We start from the raw sequence: 19,199 nt of genomic DNA on the forward strand, positions 1-19,199 counted from the left end.
CGGTGAGCCCTGAGCCTATTCATGGTGACCAAAAGTGGAAGAGGTGTGTCAGAGGAGCCTGAGCATTGCTTTTCACCCTATGGGTGCTTATACAGGTGCACGTAGTGGAGAGCATGCACGCACGTGTGTGTGTGTGTGTGTTGACAGGAACAGAAAGAAAATCACACACTGTATAACAATGACTTTTTTTTTATATATATTTTTTTAATTTTTTATTTTTTATAAACATATATTTTTATCCCCAGGGGTACAGGTCTGTGAATCACCAGGTTTACACACTTCACAGCACTCACCAAATCACATACCCTCCCCAATGTCCATAATCCCACCCCCTTCTCCCAAACCCCCTCCCCCCGGCAACCCTCAGTTTGTTTTGTGAGATTAAGAGTCACTTATGGTTTGTCTCCCTCCCAATCCCATCTTGTTTCATTTATTCTTCTTCTACCCACTTAAGCCTCCATGTTGCATCACCACTTCCTCATATCAGGGAGATCATATGATAGTTGTCTTTCTCTGCTTGACTTATTTCGCTAAGCATGATACGCTCTAGTTCCATCCATGTTGTCGCAAATGGCAAGATTTCATTTCTTTTGATGGCTGCATAGTATTCCATTGTGTATATATACCACATCTTCTTGATCCACTCATCTGTTGATGGACATCTAGGTTCTTTCCATAGTTTGGCTATTGTGGACATTGCTGCTATAAACATTCGGGTGCATGTGTCCCTTTGGATCACTACATTTGTATCTTTAGGGTAAATACCCAATAGTGCAATTGCTGGGTCATAGGGCAGTTCTATTTTCAACATTTTGAGGAACCTCCATGCTGTTTTCCAGAGTGGCTGCACCAGCTTGCATTCCCACCAACAGTGTAGGAGGGTTCCCCTTTCTCCGCATCTCGCCAGCATCTGTCATTTCCTGACTTGTTGATTTTAGCCATTCTGACTGGTGTGAGGTGATATCTCATTGTGGTTTTGATTTGTATTTCCCTGATGCCGAGTGATATGGAGCACTTTTTTCATGTGTCTGTTCGCCATCTGGATGTCTTCTTTGCAGAAATGTCTGTTCATGTCTTCTGCCCATTTCTTGATTGGATTATTTGTTCTTTGGGTATTGAGTTTGCTAAGTTCTTTATAGATTCTGGACACTAGTCCTTTATCTGATATGTCGTTTGCAAATATCTTCTCCCATTCTGTCAGTTGTCTTTTGATTTTGTTAACTGTTTCCTTTGCTGTGCAAAAGCTTTTGATCTTGATGAAATCCCAGTAGTTCATTTTTTCCCTTGCTTCCCTTGCCTTTTGCGTTGTTCCTAGGAAGATGTTGCTGCGGCAGAGGTCGAAGAGGTTGCTGCCCGTGTTCTCCTCAAGGATTTTGATGGATTCCTTTCGTACATTGAGGTCCTTCATCCATTTTGAGTCTATTTTTGTGTGTGGTGTAAGGAAATGGTCCAATTTCATTTTTCTGCATGTGGCTGTCCAATTTTCCCAGCACCATTTATTGAAAAGGCTGTCTTTTTTCCATTGGACATTCTTTCCTGCTTTGTTAACAATGACTTTTGACTTAGGCTCGTCCTTGTAGGTTTCTTATCCTTGGTGAGAAGTGTTATTATAGTAGACAAAATGAGAGAAAGTACGAGTTTGTGTTTCAGCCCTTGGCTTGTCTTTTTTTTCCTTCAACTGCCTGGCATTTTCGTCGCATGCTTGTAGATGACAACGCCTGTACCAATTCTGAGGGCTCTCTTTCAGAGAGATTCAGAGTATAGCAAGTCGATGGTTAGCAGGACACTTCTTGTCCCTTCTCACATCCACCATTGCCTGTCCATTCATTCATTCGTTCATTCAGCAGACATGTACTGGCTACTGATCATGTGCAAGACACATCTCCTGCCCTCAAATGGGGTGGGGGCGTGTCATGGTCCTGGATGTGTATCGGGGGGAGGGAATGAGAGGGCAGCACATGACAGCGGCGTAGTACAGAGTAAGTTCTGTGTAAGGAGACCGGGAGGAGTGGGTACAGTACGCCGTACGAGTTAAGGAGGTAGACAGGTGGTGATAAGAATGGGAAGAATTCTCACTAAGAGGATCGTCATGAGCAAAGGTTGAGAAGTAGTAAAGCACAGGAAATACAGAGAGAACAGCTCCATTTTACCAGACCGCACAGAGCGCCTGAGGAGGAGGGAGGGAGATGCGGTACACAGGTGGCTTCGATGTATACGTAAGGCCTTGTGTGTTTGTGGGGTTCGGCTTTCCAAACACAGAGTTGGGCCATCGGGGATGTCTGAATATGAGAAGAGCAACACTGGAGAAGGCCTTTTCTCTCTGGGCTGTTCTTCGATTCCAAGCAGACAGGTGACGGATGGGGCCCATCTGTGCCAATCTCCACGTCATTAGGAGAAAGAGCTCCTTAGAGGATGACTGGCTTGGTCTAGGTCAAGATACTGGATGGCTTTTCTCCCACACAATGTGGGGCCCACAGTGTTGTGTTTCTTTGCTCCCATGGGCAATCTTTAAGAGGCACCTCTGAGGTATGCAAAGATAGCTCTTTAATTTTAATATAATTGACATTTTATGAACATTTTAACGAAGTTGATGTTATAAGTTTTGTAATTTACCAGACAGCACTGTCTTACACAAAGCAATGGGGGCCTTCAGAAGAATTACTTTTTGAAAGGAGAAAAGAGATCAAAATGTTAACACCATTACCCTTAAAATCTGGATTTAGATTAACTTTGATATACCGCATATAATATTTGTTGTGGTAGCAAGTGCACTGTATAAAGTGGTCACAGAAATCTAAGCCATCTGACTTCTCTTTGGTTACTAAAGCCACCGCATCCCAACGACGTGTGTCTGAAGCATGATGAATCCCAGTCACGTGAAAGAGCAAGTCTGGAGAGGAGGCGTGTCTTCAGCCTAAACAGTGCCCGGCTGAACTGAATTCTTGGTTTTGATTAGTACCTTGGCACCGTGACATTTACAGCGCTAGGCAGATAATGGTAGAAGTGGGAAGTAGAGGAGTAGGTTTTTCTCTGGTTTATTTTAAGGTCCCTCACAATATCCACCTGATGGAGAAGTTTTGTCAGTGTGTGATATTTGAAAGACTCTTATGAGGCAGAGGTACTAAGACTCAGAGAGATGAAATGGCCGTGTTTGGCACTGGGACATAAAAGGTAGCCCAGGCACTCTCCTTTCTCCCTAATGGTCACTGCGTTCTCACTCCTAATGAGCGGAGAGTTGATTCTCAAATTTTGCTTCTGGTGCATTAAAAGCATTTTACGTTTCCATTTTATGCTTCCCTGTGGCCGAAGAGGCTGTTCAAGCCAGCTACTTTCTTTAGCAACCACCAGGTGTCAGCAGAGGACTTGAAACGCGGGGTAGGCTCCATCCTGGGTTTTCTTAACTAAGGGAAGCATCCCCTATTGGAACTTTTCAAGGGCGGTAGACCTCTGCTGGGCCACGTTCTGCCTAGTATTAGTGTCAAATGCTTTCTCCACGTTCATCCACCTTCCCCTTATAAAACTAGCACCAGTCCCTCAATCCTTTGCTGATTGGAAGCTTTTAATTCTTTCATGGTGATGGTTCTAGAGAGTAGAGAGGCGACTGGGGTGGGGATAGGGAAATATCACCAAGCTCTTGTTTTTCCCGCAGATCCCTTCCTCCAAATGGGTAAGCGCGCCGCAAAGAGAAACAGTCTGATAGTGAATCTCCGTGGCTCCAGACCGCGGGGCTTTTCGGAGTGTACAGGAAAGAGGCACGGGCATCTTTACTGACCCCACTGTTTGCTTCCTTTTGTAGCACACACTTGGGACAGTGTGTTGATGGACAGGGGAGACCTTCACAAAGTGGGTGTTGATTTGTACCCTACTGCTTTGCTCCTGTTTCTCACCACGCCTCCTCCCTTGAACGGCCAGGCTGGACAGGAAGCTGAGGCATTTGCTATAGGACATCGGGCGATAGAGTGGGACAGAACTTGGGAAAGGGCTCCCTTGGACACCCAGGCTTCTTTTGAGCCTCACAAGGTGTCAGAAGAGGTGGCATTTAGAGGACTATCTGTGTGAACGAGTGGCTAAGCTATTGGAAAACTGAAGTCGAGACCCGCTGAGGGATAGAGACACAAAGTCAACCTCTGGCTTTAGCAGCTGAAGCCGCTGGGTCGTGTGGCCTGCTACAGGTAGAGGGTAAGGTGTGACGTGGCCCAAAGTCTGTTCCCGAAAGTAAGGTCCTGGCTGATGCAAGGTCTGGCAGTTCAGACATGCTGTGGCAGTTTCCTTTGAACCAATCAGTGGGATTTGCCAAATCGCATTAAATCTAATTCCAGGAACAATTCAGATTTTTCTGTTATTTTATGTTGAATAAATCACTGGAAAAAAGGCAGTGTGTTGATAGGGATTCAAAAATACTTTGGATGTTTTGCTTTTGTAAAGATCTTTGTTCTAACAGGACAAGAAAATTATCTTGCTCCTTAAAACATCATGCAAAATGTCCTTAAAACGTACCATATCCACATGCGCCGTTGAAGAGGGCAGCCCACATTCTTATTGGCCTTTATGTGCAGCTCGGCATTGGGTGGTGGCTCTCTGACCAGGCCCGGGAGGGCTCTCAGATCAGTATTAGCATGAACATGCATTTTTCACAAACAGCTTTCAAAAAAGGTTTCTTGTTGTCGGCTAAACTTCCAATCCATGTGGTAACCGCATATGGCTTTGTGTAAGGGCCAGATCTAATTGTTCAAAACCCAGTGTCTTCAGTCTGGGGTGGCTTGAGCGACACTTCCCACTGCTTCAGGGGCTCCTGCGGGAAAGCCATTTGCCCACGGAAATGTGAGTCTTCACATCCAGGCCCCATCATGGCGTTGATTGTCATCTTCACAGTTTCATAGTCCCTTTTCTCCCCTCCCCCCACTGCCTTTTCAGATCACTGGGGTGATCCTGTTGGCTGTTGGAGTCTGGGGAAAACTCACTCTGGGCACCTACATCTCCCTGATTGCTGAGAACTCCACAAATGCTCCCTACGTGCTCATTGGAACTGGCACCACTATCGTGGTTTTTGGCCTGTTTGGATGCTTCGCGACCTGCCGTGGTAGCCCATGGATGCTGAAACTGGTGAGTCTGTCACAACATAATGCTGCTCTTTCAACAACTTTGTGAAAAAATTTAAATCACATGAAAGCGACATGGCCCATCTTAAAGCCACCCACGAGCCAATACGCATGGACGCTAATTTTAGTCCAGACTCTTACCTAATCCACCCTTTACTCCCGTAGAGGACAAAACAACCGCAAACACAGCCTGGCACCAAAAATTCTGGTTCTGGTGCCTCGAGGTAGGTAGTGACAAAGCAGTGGCCTGTGATTTCCAGAAGCCATTTATATCCTCTTGGCACAATGCCTTGGTCTCGTTCTGAACTGCTTCTTAGAAATCTCTTCAGGTGTGTGACGTGCAGCTTTGGTGGGCAGGGCAGCCTCTGGAACATCAACAGCCTTTCGGCTTTAGGTTCCCACTGTAGAAATACCTTCTGCCTCCTTGAACTTGGCCATGCTTGGCTGCATGGGCACGTTCTTCTCTCAACCTGTGTACTCCGGCTCAGAGCTATGAGAGCAGCTCAGCCAGAGCTCCCCCCAACCCTCAACAGAGGGTTGATGCTGTGCCAACTGTTGGCTACCAGGCCCAGGGCTGGGCGCCTTTACTGCAATAGGACACACACAGCGTGATATTTCCCAAAGGGTAAGGGGCAGGCTGTCACAAGGCTGTTACCATGATTCTTAATTTTTTGGGTAGACTCCTTGCCTAATTGTCCACTCACCACCCAATGCTCTTCATCGATGAGTGTTAACGTTAAAGGATTTTATAGATCAGAGGTAGCAAAGGCCTCTTCTCAAAAGAACACTTTGTTCAAAGACATTTCTTTCAGACGCCTCATTTTGTGAAAGGGGAGAGTGAAGAGCCCCTCAGTGCTGTGGTTAGCTCTAGGTTAGGGTGACATTGAATACCCTCTAGTGACAGATATGGGGGAGAGGGTGACTCACTGCAAAGGAACCACCTTCCCAAGTGGCACTGAGCAGTCTCTCTCGACAACTCTGTGGAGGTAGTGGTTGCTCTGGCCCCTTCCGTTCTGCAGACCAGACAGGAGGCCAATGGCCCGGCCAGCATGGATTCTTCCAGGTTGGTGGAAGAACCACAGTGAGGCCATACAGAGGCATTTCTGCTGCTGTCACCTGCCATTCCACTCCTGGGTCCACCTTCTAGAGCTTCTTCCAAGCACCGGCATCTCTTTTGGTCTAGTCCTCAACTCTGCATGCCTTCTTCCATCACCTGGACAGCTTTTCAAAAACACTTTTGCGAGGGGTCCCACCTCCAGCCAGCTGAACCAGAATGTTTGGGGGGGGGCCTGGCACCACATTCTCCAAAGCTCTCCAGGTGATTTGATGCTACAGCAGGGGCGGAGAGCCTCCCATTTAGTACAATGCGTAGCAGGGGGAGAATTCATCTCAGAGGCATAGAAAAGAAAGATGGCTAAGAATCCACCTGTCCAAACAAGAAGGTAGGAGACCTGGTTTAGGTCTTTAATGTCAGGGATGTAACCTCTCTGGGCCTCTGTCCCTATGTATGAAAGAGTGCGCTGGACTCTGCTAAAGGACACTCCAAACCACTCTGCCTTTTTCTCCTACCACTCGTGAGCTCCCTGAGCCTTTGGGGAAAAGTTTTGGGGGGTTTCATTTAGTTTTTGGCTTTGGCCTTTGAAAAAAAATCAGTTCCTTTTCTCTGCTAGATGCCATACTGAGTGCATAACCTGCCCAGCTTCACCCAGCTAGTGTGGGGACAGCTGGAACTGGAACCCACACATGTCACCTTCCAAAGCACGAACTCTGTCTACTATAGTATTTTCACATGGAGAAAACCCGACCCCTACCACTTGTACTTTAGTACAAGCTTTCACCAGTAGGCTTTTGGCCAAGGTCTTCTGAAGGAGAAGCAGCTGTTCTCTGGAAGCTTCTGGAAACAGGGAACTTCCCAGAGACAGGAAATTGCTGATCTGGCAGACAAGAGCAGAGATCACTTGATTAACTGTCAGTCTAGAATTTAATGGTCCTCATTTAACCTCATTAATTGCAAAGCAACTGAAAATAACTGCTTCCACTTTATGGAGGCCCAGTGTGGCTGCCTCTTTCCTAAGAGTTAGCCCACGACAAAGCTAGGACCTAAACCATAAACTTCTGACCATGTGGTCAATTGTCCTTTGTTCCCCTGCCTCCTGATGGTTACTTTCCCACAGGACTTTCTGGTGGGTTGTAGGCCTGGTGTGAGACTCTCTGCGGAGTCACATCTGCTTCTCACTGCATTGTGTACTAAGTTGAGAGACCAAGGTCATGTACATGGAGCATTCTACTCAGAACTATGTTTGCTGTTTTACTGGCTGTGCTATAAGTGTGTATAGAGACTTTTGTTAAGGTTTCGAACAAAACTGGCCTTTTAAGCCAGTCTTTCCTCCTTTTAACATATGTGCCACTGGCCGAGAAAAATAATTTATGATCCTGTGCACATATGTACACTCTAAAGTAAGTAATGTGACCATGTCGAGTCTATCCAAATTCTACAGCATCACCTAGGACCATTCCAAACATTCAGGACTGTTGTATTTCATTTTGAGATGAGAAGAAACAGATTGTAAGACATATGCCTTGTAGGAAAAGAATCCCTTCTCTTTCCTTTTATCTGCTTTTCAAAGGCACAAAAATGGAAACCCTTAATGTCTCATAAGTACCATGTAATTTATCCCTGAAGTAAGCGCACACGTGCGCGCGCACACACACACACACACACACACACAAACACACAAACACACAATTAACTTGGAAAGTACGGGAAGCATGAAATGAATAAGAAGCACTAAGGGTTTCAGATACTTCCAGTCATGTAGCTTACTAGCTTTTTAAACACTATCAACCCCACATGCTGTGCAGAGCTGGAGAGGAAAGTAGGCCCCTGGCCCTGGCTCTAAGTGCTGCACTCAAGCCCAATTACCACATCGAGGAAGAACGTGGACCTGTGTGCATTCAGGGCTCTCTGTCAGCAGGAGCTCCATACGGTTGCAAACAAAGAGGGTCTGAAGCCATTTTAGGAGACGTGCTGAAGAAAACTGCAGGGATTCACCCAAACGAAGAGAAGCAGTAGGTTCGCGTCAGGGCTGTGGTCCCACATCCAGAGGGCCCTTGCCTAGGAGCAAGGCTGGGCTGGTTCTCCGATCTCCTGAAAGCCATGCTAGCATCAGGGAGTGGAAGTTACAAGTACTGTGGCCGAGAGAAAGGACATCTTCCCAGCGATGGAAAAGCTGGGAAACGAAATGGGCTCCTAGGGGTCCGTGGGTGGAGGGACTACGCTCAGCTTGCAGAACGCAGCTGGAGGATGCCTGCGGACGCCAGCCAACCGCCATGGGGCAGGTGGTCGGAAGGACGCCCCTAGACAGGGCAGAACCGTGACCTCCTTATCTTTTCCTCCCAGCGTACCTTCTTGCTCCCTAATTCTAACATCAAAAACAGTAGCTTACCTGAGTTATAAAAAGCCCTTCCACATTTCTCCTGGTTGAGCTGAGTCTGCGGATGAGCTCTTCTCAGCGTGTGTGGCCCACAACACTTATGCATATTAAACAGACACATTTCTATATTGAGGCTCATGTAGGGAAATCTGGACAAGAGTATTTTTAAACTTTTTCTCCGCTTTGGCTGGGGGAGGTGAGGATCTGTGCGGTTCCCTGAAATGGCGAAGTCACCTAACCCCAAAGGAGCCCTCACCCCAATCCTGACATGTCTGCCTTTGTCCCCGTGTGCTTGATTTTCAGTATGCCATGTTTCTGTCGCTGGTGTTCCTGGCTGAGCTGGTTGCCGGCATTTCTGGATTCGTGTTCCGTCATGAGGTAAGTATACGCAGAACAGAGAACGCAGTTAGAGGGTCTTCTGGGACGAGGACTTTTAAAGCCTCTTATAATGTGTGAGGGGCACAGCGAGGTTAGCTGTGTCGCCGACGGTCTCACTTCATAGGGGGTGAAATGCCAATAAAAAATCTAAACGCAGGAATTTCACCAGACTCGAAACCTTAGGTGTGGATCCTCACTCCATTCTGTGAAAGAGCTCCTGCAGGAAGTGATTCTCCACCTTGTTTTAAAGCAGTGACCTTCGCTGTCGATCATATATACTCTTTTAAAAACAGCAGCTTCGGGGGCACCTGGGTGGCTCAGTGGGTAAAAGCCTCTGCCTTTGGCTCGGGTCATGATCCCAGGGTCCTGGGATCGAGCCTCACATCGGGCTCTCTGCTCAGCAGGGAGCCTGCTTCCCTTCCTCTCTCTCTGCCTGCCTTTCTGCCTACTTGTGATCTCTATCAAATAAATAAATGGAATCTTAAAAAAAAAAAAAAACCAGCAGCTTCAGCAAAAGGCCCAAGTGGGTGTCTATATAACGAGATTTCTGTGACTACTTGATTTCCCCCAAACAGCTTACACTCCCCTCTTCCCTCCCCAGAGCCCTGGCAGCCACCCCTTGCCAGCCCAGGAGTGAGGAGCCCTGCTACTCTGTGGTGGCGAGGGGAATAGAGGAAAGGACCATCATGATCTGACACCCCTGCGTGGCTTTGTTTCGAAGTGACATGTAATAGGTTTAGACTTCGGAGGCTGGAGAAAAAGAATTCTGAATGCTGTTTTGTGATCGTAACTGTGGTTTCAAGGACATTGCTGGCTGTTTTGCATCCTGTGTGGCCCTCCTCCCATGGACTGTCACTGGGGCTGCTCTATTGAGACAATGGGTAGACACTCAGGCAGAGACGAGATGCCATCATGCTGTCTGTAGCCACCACGGTGTCCCCTGTCAGACATGTATAGTGGTGACAGGTCAGACAGGGTACGTGCTACCCTGAAGCTAACTCCCCCCACGGTCTGGTATTGTGCCCTGTAAATAGCAGTAAAGCCAGAAGTCGGGATGCATGTGTTAGAAAGGGGCGGTGGGGAAGCAAGTTAAAGATGGAAAACGCACCGAGGCTGTTGAAAGTCTGGCATGATCTGTCCTAGGCCCTGTTTCTGTGCTTGGCCAAGTTCGGTTCCCAGTGAGCTAGCTCGTGGCGCCTTCTACCCCTTTCCCCATTGTTCTGGTTTTCCTCTCACCAGAGGTGAGATCTCGGGTGTCGAGGCCGACTTCTAGAACCCATTTTGTACGGGTGCTGCATCTGGAATTAGACTCCCCATTTTTATTGTCAGGCGAGGTGAAACCTGATGAGGTCCTGACCTCCACGGCCCCAGAGGTGCCCCTGACGCATGTGTGAACTCCAGACACAGCTGAGCCCCTGCCCGCTCTCCTCCCATATGCTGCCGTGACTGGGCTCCCCGGGGGGCAGGAGGAGGGATACCCAGGGCCTGGACACCCTCATCCAGCTTGCACCCGTGCCTCTGACACCCTGAGTGGAGTGGGAGGTGGGGATGGGGTGCCACCCTTTGACAAGGGGCAAAGGGCTTGTTTCTCCAGCGGAAGTCTTCACAGTGGCCCGGGGTTTACTCCGTGTGCCCCTGCCCAGCCCACAGAAACCGTGCAGGTGCAGTGAAATGAGGACACAGCCAGGTGCAGTATCCACCTTGGCTTAGAAGCTCCAAGGGACTAGTGTCCACTGGTCCACGGGCAGAGCGCCCGGTATTTCCACAAGGTGCCTGCCTCTGTGAGACTGGCGCCGTACTCAGCCCACCGCTTCCCACCAGGCCATTACTGTCATCTGCCGTCCTCCCCCTCCAGGGTCATTTTGGCAGTCGGGGGCAGTCTCACCAGACGTGGGGAGTTGCATGGTAACACACCTGACATGCCCCCTTCAGTGGGTTTCCAGGGGAACAGAGAGCTTGAAAGTTAACCCTCGGCCAAATGTGCTCCCGGAGGAGGAAGAGGGTTTTGTGAACTACCTCGTAACAAGAAAAGTTCACGTCCTTCTGCCTCTCTTTTTGGCCTCGATAAAGACAGGTTAAGTGCAGGCTGGTTTTGCCCCACTCCTGTATGCTAGAACAGCGATCCGTGTCTGGTCACAGCGCCATCAGTCTTCCCGCCCCTAGTGGCCTGCCCTTTGTTATTCTTCTGAGCGAGGGCAGGAAAAGTTACAGACAGAACGATGGCCATCAATCAATTTGAAGAAAATCAGGAGAAAAGCCAGGCCTGAGGTTGGGACTCACTCACGGCTCTTTCAGAAGCTGGCCACGAGGCAGACTTCTTTCTTTGGATTACAGATGAGGAAAACCTTTTTTTTTTTTTTTTTTTTTTTTTAATTCCCGAGCTAATAAATCCCTCAGCGGATTTCCTGAGATTTTTCGTCTCAGAAAACAGGGCATTCCACCCCCACCCCCTGGCCTACATTGATTCAGAGATTTTTCAGAAGAGGCCATTTTGGGGTAGAATTCGGTACAAATCTGAGTCCGTCTGGGTGGCGGTGGACCAGAATCGTATTCCTCCCTGCCTTCTGCAGATCAAGGACACCTTCCTGAGGACTTACACGGATGCCATGCAGAATTACAACGGCAATGACGAGAGGAGCCGGGCAGTGGATCACGTGCAGCGCAGCGTAAGTGACGTCAGGCCTCAGACTTGGGGGTACTGGGGGCGTGGGGCCATCGGCACTTGCTACTGACTTCTGTCCTCCACTTCCATTGCCAAGAGTTCACACCCAGTCTTTGTCCAGGGTCCAGTTATCCGGGTAATTAGCATCAAGGGAACCAGTGCCTGTGGCTGGCCTTTCATCAGTATGAATTAGGAGCCTCCCAAGGAAAGCTAGCTTGCCCTTAACACCCAAAGCCTTAGAAAGGAGGTACTCAAGGTACAGCAGCCTTGCTTAGCACTGGCGCCCAAAGGCTGGCATTCTGGAAGTGGTTTCTTCAGACTGAGTGGAGCGCTCTGGTGAGCTGTGTTTACTGGCTTGGGCAGTGTGGTGGGGGTGAACGGTGGGCCTAGGAGAAGCCAAGGCAGGAGTGGGAGTGCCCCAGGCTGCCTGGTGCTTTGCCGAGGAGCTGAGGGAAGTAGCTGTCCCCTACCGGGAGGTGCTCAGGGGGACAGATGCTGGTGCCGAATCCTCCCGCTTCAGCTGGATCACCTAGGGAGCTTTTTGGATGGGGTGCGGGTTCTGTGTTTTCCTTTGTCTTTTACTTCAGCAGCAGTATTTTTATTTTATTTTGTTGTTGTTGTTGGCATTTTGAGAACCTTCCAAACTTACCAGAAAACTTGACAGCAGAGTATAAGAAACCATATACACTTTACCCAGATTCAGTAATTCATTTCTACTTTTGCCCCATTTCCTCTAACATTCTCTACGTCAGAGGCTGGCACACTTTTTCTGGAAAGGGTCCTGTGGTCACTGTTTTAGGCTTTGAGGGCCATGCCGTCAGTCTGTGTCACGACTACACAGCTCTGTTCTGGAGGCACACAAGCAGCTGTAGTCTGTGAAGGGCTAGGCATGGCCATGTTCCCCAAAATTCTCACTGGTAAGAGCAGATGGCAACACACAGTTTACCAACGCCAGCACTCTCTTCCTCCCCACCCTTAACCATTTGCTTATTGGCATAGATCCTATGATCTATAAGCCTTAAAAAGAGCTTTTTAAAGCCTTTCTTATCTTGGCTTCCCCACCAAGAAGCCTGGTTTAGTCGCTCCGTACCTGGAATAGCAGCCAGTCCACACAGGTGATTTCCGTGCAGAGCCAGGCCAGAGAACCCGGCTTTACTTTGTGGACGTGGTAAGAAAGCCAACACCATATGCAGTCTGGGGCTGGCTTCCTTCTCTCAGTTCAGGCAGGCTTCCCAGTGAGTACGAGCGTTTGTGGAGCTCACCTTTCCTCACCAAAGCTGTGCCTGTTGACTTAGGGTCTTGGCCCAAGTTCCTCGTCGAAATGGCGCACGCGGGGTGGTGGGGCAGGAGAGCACGATGTCTGTGATCCGCACACTTGGATTCACGCCCTTGCCCCCTTGACAGCTGAGCTGCTGCGGCGTGCAGAACTACACCAACTGGAGCACCAGCCCCTACTTCCTGGAGCACGGCATCCCCCCGAGCTGCTGCATGAATGAAACCGACTGCAACCCCCAGGACCTGCACAATCTGACCGTGGCTGCCACCAAAGTGAACCAGAAGGTAGGCTTGCTCTCAGCCCTGACGGGATCCATGGTGAAGGCTGAGGGGGCTGGAGGCCGGGGGGCTTTTGGTGGGTGTGCTTCTGTGAAACTGTGTCAAATGGATCAGAAATGGTAGTCTTGGCGAGAGGGCGGAGTCTTTCCCTGGGGCCCTTCCCTGTCTGGGACGAGGCACCTGAGGCCATCCACTGCTGAAGGAGCTCCTGTGACTCAGCAGAAAGAAACCAGGCACCGAGAGGGAGGTTGAGCAACAGTTCCTGCTCACCTGGGCTGATGTCAGACAGGGACTGTGGCCTTTCTTCTTCCTGGCTGTCTTTCTCCTGCTCAATCTACCTTCTAAACATGGGGTTCTTCACAGCTGGGTGCCAGTCCTTAGCACGAAGGGGGATGAGAGTTGACAGACAACATCTGCTTCTGTCAGGATGGTGGCCTTTATTTTAAGGTATTCTCTGCTTGAGGAAAAGAAATCAGCAACTCCGCTTCAACTCACTGTCAGCATCCTGACTCCCAAAGAAATCAGAGAGAGAGAGAGAGAACTGGCTAAAAGACATTGGAAAGTAGTCGGTAGTGAAAATGAGGGAAATAGAATTTCAGTCATCAGAAGGAAGACCAATTCTGTCTTCCACTTCACAGAGAATAGGGTGAAGGCATGATAAGACAGGTTTGAAGGCTGTGTCCGTAGTCTGAAAGATTTAGAGAAATGCCACATAGAAAATATGTTTTGGTAGAACAGAAGGGAGGAAAACACCAACCCTCTGTTGACTTCACCTGCTGTTATGCAGCCATCGGGTCAGTTTTCTTTTCTGACTCAGATAAAATTCTATTCTTCCAAGGTCTTCAACTCTTGATGCGATCTGGGCCAACTGCTGAATAATTCATAGACAGTAGCCATCCTCTCAAGATGAGAATGTTAAGAGATGGCTTCTGTATTTTACCCATTTAATGTTGGTATTTGTAGCATAAATGCTGCAAAGCATTGTTGACGTTCTAGAAGTTCATTGTGTCATTCTGGGCTTATGACCTGTTATGGATGCAATGCGGTCAGATGTTTCGTGCTGACTGCTTCTTGTCTTAGCTAAGAAGACATCTTTTCCTCTTGGAATTTTCTTATGAACCCAAAGGTTGAGCCTTCCTTTGTGTCTCATTGGTAAGGTGACTTCTGGTCTCTTCATGGGCAGCCCCACTGAGCCCCCAGAGATGTCCTCATGCTGCCATTTTACGAAGCTCCGAGCATACCCAGCTCCAAGGCAGTGAGGTCCGAGCATGACAGAGCCCCAGGAGGTTGTTTGTGGATGCAGCACCCATCAGACTGGGTCATCTTTTTTTACCCCCAAACTTCCTTTCCCTTTGTGAAAGTTGGGGATCTAAAATTCAGGGGCATGGGCTATAGCGTCCAACTCCAGTTTCAATTCCGGCTTAGCCACCTACTAGGGGTGACCTTTCTCAGTCATATTTTCTCATTTTTTCTCAGCTACAAAAGGGGATGATCATTCCTGCCTCTTAGGATCAGCAGGAGGACAGAACGAGATAGTTGCTACAACACAGGGCCTGGCCCTGAGTAAGGACCAGAGAAACATTAAGTGTGATGTTCAATGTCAGCTACAGTGCACACAGCACCAGGGAGGTGGTGAGGTTTGTCTCCCTCTCTACCACACTGTCCTTTATCAGGAATGATGTAGCATATCCTCAGAGGGAAGATCTTTGTTAGTCTTCAAAGGCATGTTCGGAATCCTATCCTATAGTGCATCTCTATGATCTTTAGAATTCTTCCCAGAAAGAAAGATAGGGCACCATTTTTTTTTCCATTTCATTCATTGATAACCTGCAAAGTGACCTCAATCCCTGTCTCCCCCCCACACACGCCCATCCTGCTTGATTTACATTTTCCGGGACAACTCAGATACCTGGAAAGGGGGTTTAACTTCAACCTGGCTTTCTCTGTGGAGAAGTGAGGAAAGAGTGACATTTGCCTACTGAGGCTCATTTCATGCCCATGGGGACCTCTGAGACAAATGAAGGCCCAGGTCTAAGTCTCGGAGGCCTCACCTGTAAAACGCAGGAGATAGGGCTGGGGTGAATACCTAATGGGAAACACTCATAAATGTTAACCCCCCTCTCCTGACTCCCTCCCCCAGGAGGCTTAAGCACTGCCCCTGTAGTTCCACGGAATCGTGCTGTCTAGAATACACACATTCTTAATCCCTGTGGATCCTTTCATGTCTTGAACCCTACGATTTAATAGCACTGAAAGATGACTCTTGGCTCTCACCTGGCAGCCTGTGCAACCTGCCTTGTTCAAGTCCCTGGGAGAGAAGCAGGAGGGAGGTGAGACTAGCTAAACAGGATATTTATTTTTTTTGTGTAGGGGACAGGATTTATTTTGTTTTTGCCAGCAGGATGTTGAAACGTCTGCAGTTCACGTGGCTGACAGCACTAACTGGGCCCCTGCTCCCTCGAATTCTTGACATTTTTTTTAAGAGCGAGGGCAAGAGAGATATTTCCCATCCGTGACTGTGTTGGTTTCGACATGCAGAGAGGGCAAGCAAAGGACCTGTTCTGTTTCTGAATGTTTCCTAGGACACTTAGCAGGTCTCTGTAGGTTTCTCTCATGCCTGACCACCAGGCTTTCATTTGAGGAAATGAAAAGAGATTGTTGTGGGCAGATAAGATCACAGTGTAGTAGGAAACATGAGGTAGAATGTAAACATGGCCTTGCCCTCTGCAGATCTGAGCTGAGATATGGAGAATGGGCTCATGGGTCCCACCTCGTAAACAGAGGAATCCAGAGGCGGAAAGTATTGATTTCAACCTTGATCGTACACTGTTTACACAATGGCAAAGAAGCGAAATCACTTTCATCTCTTCATTTTAAGGAACCGTCCTACTGATAGGATTCATTAATTTGCTGTCTTCTTTAGAATGAAAAGCCATGGGAGAACTTTTCTTCTAGAAGAGTGTTCCTCAAGCTTTAATGGGCAGCTGAAACTCTAGAGATAGTGGTCACATTCATTAAAATTCATGAAAAATGAATAACCCAGGGATTTGGCAGATTCTGATGGAGGAAGTCTGGAGGGAGGCCTCAGATTCTGCATTTCTAGCAAATTCTCAGGGGATGCTGCTGCCCCTGGAAGATCTCCACTTTGAGGAGCAACGTTGAGAGAGAACGATTTTGTCACAGTTGCACTAATGGCAGAGATGCATGTTTCCAGTTGCTCTTGCTGGTTGGAGTGGGCTTACCAAAAATGTGATTGACTCTGCTCCGAGTCTCCTACAAACGGAACAGAAATCATATGTCAGAAAAATATATTCCGCTTACATGCAGAATTGAAGTTCATAGGAAAAATACCTATGCCAATGTATATTATAGAGTGAGAAAAATCACCTGCCTTGCTTTTCTCTGGTCTTTATTGTTGGGTTTGGGTTTCCGTATCTTGAGGTGACCTACCACTGGCGTTGGACTGAATGAACTTCATCTCTCAGCCCAACCATCAGTGGGGGGGGAGAAGATAAGGTCATGATGGCCACCTGGGCAAAACACGGCCCTAGCTAGTACCATCCGGGAAAGTGTTCCAATACCCATGTCTCTTCTTGCATTGAGTTCTTCCTAACCCAACCTGCTCTCCCTTCCACTACCTTTTGAAAAGTAGTGTGACAGATACTTTCACTAGTAAAAATGAAATCAGCAAGCAGTCTTCTACTACAAAGGGAGAATTAAATTTCAAAATCTCTCATGAGTAGAAGCAGATTTCCTTTCCCACCCGCCTCCAGGCTTCACATTTGCATCAGCTAACCAAGGAGTACAGTCGGCCCATTGCACTGAAAGCACGTTGTCAGAGCGCTGCTGCTAAGTCAACACACTTCTCTGCAGACAGACTGCAGACGCATAAAATATCACTTATTAGAAGCTACAGCACTGGTAGAATTTTCCTAAGCTCTGAGAAATGTTAAATTGGTAATTTTGAATTCCAGTGTGGGAGACATGGTTTCTTCTTTGTGTGTGTGTGTGTGGTCTTCAGATATCATTGCAATTTAGTGTGCCTTTCTTGATAAACAAGAATTCTTTTTACCCTGTTTATAAAATTAATGTCTTGGTTTCTGCAGACTTATATATTCAAGTAGAAGCCGTTTTTCAGAAAACTAGAAAAAAAAAACATGTCTTCTGAGACTATATAAGTCAGTTCAGAAATCTAGGCTGACTTGGCCCAGTTTCAAATAAATATACATATAAACACACACACACACACACACACACAGAGAGAGAATTCAACCTGTCAGGTGTTTAACAGGAAGAGTCAGCTTGTGCCTTTGCATTATGGGCGATACACAAAATTTGGTGTTTCCTACTTGGACCAGGTTGATAAAATGTAATCCCAAATAACAACAGCAAACAAACTTATTTAGCAACCTGGTTGAACTCCAGCCAGATCATTTATTTTAAAGAAAGGTGATTGACTTTATCAGTATTACACTAACATTGAAATTGATAAAATGGGTGTTGGTTTTGGGACACCTGGGTGGCTCAGTTGGTTGAGCAGCTGCCTTCGGCTCAGGTCATGATCCTGGCGTCCTGGGATCGAGTCCCGCATCGGGCTCCTTGCTCGGCGGGGAGCCTGCTTCTCCCTCTGTCCCTGCCTGCCATTCTGTCTGCCAGTGCTCACTGTCGCTCCCTCTCTCTCTCTCTGACAAATAAATAAAATCTTTAAAATTTAAAAAAAAAATGGGTGTTGGTTTTAATCACAGCATTTGGAGATTTCATTGTATGTGAAAGGAAAATTCACTTCATTTTATGGACGAAGTTATTGACACCTAGAAAGGAGAAGTGAGGGAACGCCTTGGTGACTCAGCCAGTTAGGCGTCCGACTCTTGGTTTCAGCTCAGGTCCTGATCTCAGGGAGTCTGCTTGAGATTCTCTCTCTCTCCTCCTCTCCCTCTGCCATTCCCCCCACTGTCTCCCCCCTCTCAAAATAAATAAATCTTAAAAAAAAAAAAAAGGAGATGTGACTTGTTCAAGGTCCCATAGTAAATTTATGGAAAGGAGGACTATAAAACATAGGTTTTTCCGTGTTTTTAAAAAAAAAAAAAAAAGCTTAATCGTCTCCTTAGGAAAAACCCCAAAACACAATAAAGGTAGTAGGCATTCACCACCCCACAACCTGATGATTTCACTTACTTTTCTAAGATTGTGTCACTTGTTATCAAAATGCTAGTAACCATGTTTATTATTCTGAGTCTTCCTGTGCAAGGATGTGGAATGCTTCTGTACGGTCGAAGTCTGCGGGTTTGTTTCATAGGTCTGACAGATGTCCTGCTACACTTCATCCTACCGCTGAAACATTTCTGGATGAAACGACATATCTGGGACTTGTTTTAAAATAGACCAGCCAGGGGAGGAGAGCTGAGATTTAAATGAAACCAGATTGGCTACATGTTCATTGTAAGGTTAGAGAAAGGGTCACTCGGGAGGTCACAGTACTACTCTCTGTACCTTTACTTATGTTCGAAATTTTCCTTTTTTTGAGTTTGGACAGAATGCTAGCGAGTTCCTAGGGTGAGAGGCAGCTGGATTTGCCGACTGCGGGTTGGAGTGTATATTGGCTAGGGTTGCAGGTTAACACAGCTCAGTCTGGCCTGGGTGTGAAATGTGTCTTTGAGGCCCTGACACACACACACTCTCTCTCTCTCTCTCTCTCTCTCTCTCTCTGTTTGCAGGGTTGTTATGATCTGGTGACCAGTTTCATGGAGACCAACATGGGAATCATCGCCGGAGTGGCTTTTGGAATTGCGTTCTCCCAGGTAGGCTGTGTAATTGTGCGGTCAGGCCTGGCCTTCCCCAGCCTCCTGCCCTGGCTTCCTTCGCCGGGCTCCCTGCCTGGCCCCCCTGGGCCTTGGGAGAGGCTGATAGATGGGGTTAGCTCCTTGCTCATTAGTCCTCAGGTCATCTGTTTATTGATTTTTCTTCTTCAACTTAAATGAAGTTTTGCCATCAAGGGAATATCGGTTACAGTTCAACTAATGACTAGCTCCAGAAAACAACTTGCTGCTTCTGTAGGTCAAATGGAGGTTAACT

At 47.6% G+C, this 19,199-nt stretch overlaps 1 protein-coding gene across 1 annotated transcript in view; it reads left to right on the forward strand.

The window, feature by feature from the left end:
- TSPAN7 (tetraspanin 7) overlaps positions 1-19,199 on the forward strand; it is a 123,677-nt gene that overhangs the window by 96,003 nt on the left and 8,475 nt on the right. The window contains exons 2-6 of the mRNA XM_004754894.3: positions 4,915-5,103; positions 8,837-8,911; positions 11,482-11,577; positions 12,978-13,133; positions 18,842-18,925. Of these exons, the coding sequence (XP_004754951.1) occupies positions 4,915-5,103; positions 8,837-8,911; positions 11,482-11,577; positions 12,978-13,133; positions 18,842-18,925 (600 nt within the window). The remainder of the gene's footprint in view (positions 1-4,914; positions 5,104-8,836; positions 8,912-11,481; positions 11,578-12,977; positions 13,134-18,841; positions 18,926-19,199) is intronic.

Source organism: Mustela putorius, unplaced genomic scaffold (genome assembly GCF_011764305.1).
Source record: "Mustela putorius furo isolate JIRA1106 unplaced genomic scaffold, ASM1176430v1.1 tig00003836_pilon_pilon_pilon, whole genome shotgun sequence".
Taxonomy (NCBI): domain Eukaryota; kingdom Metazoa; phylum Chordata; class Mammalia; order Carnivora; family Mustelidae; genus Mustela; species Mustela putorius.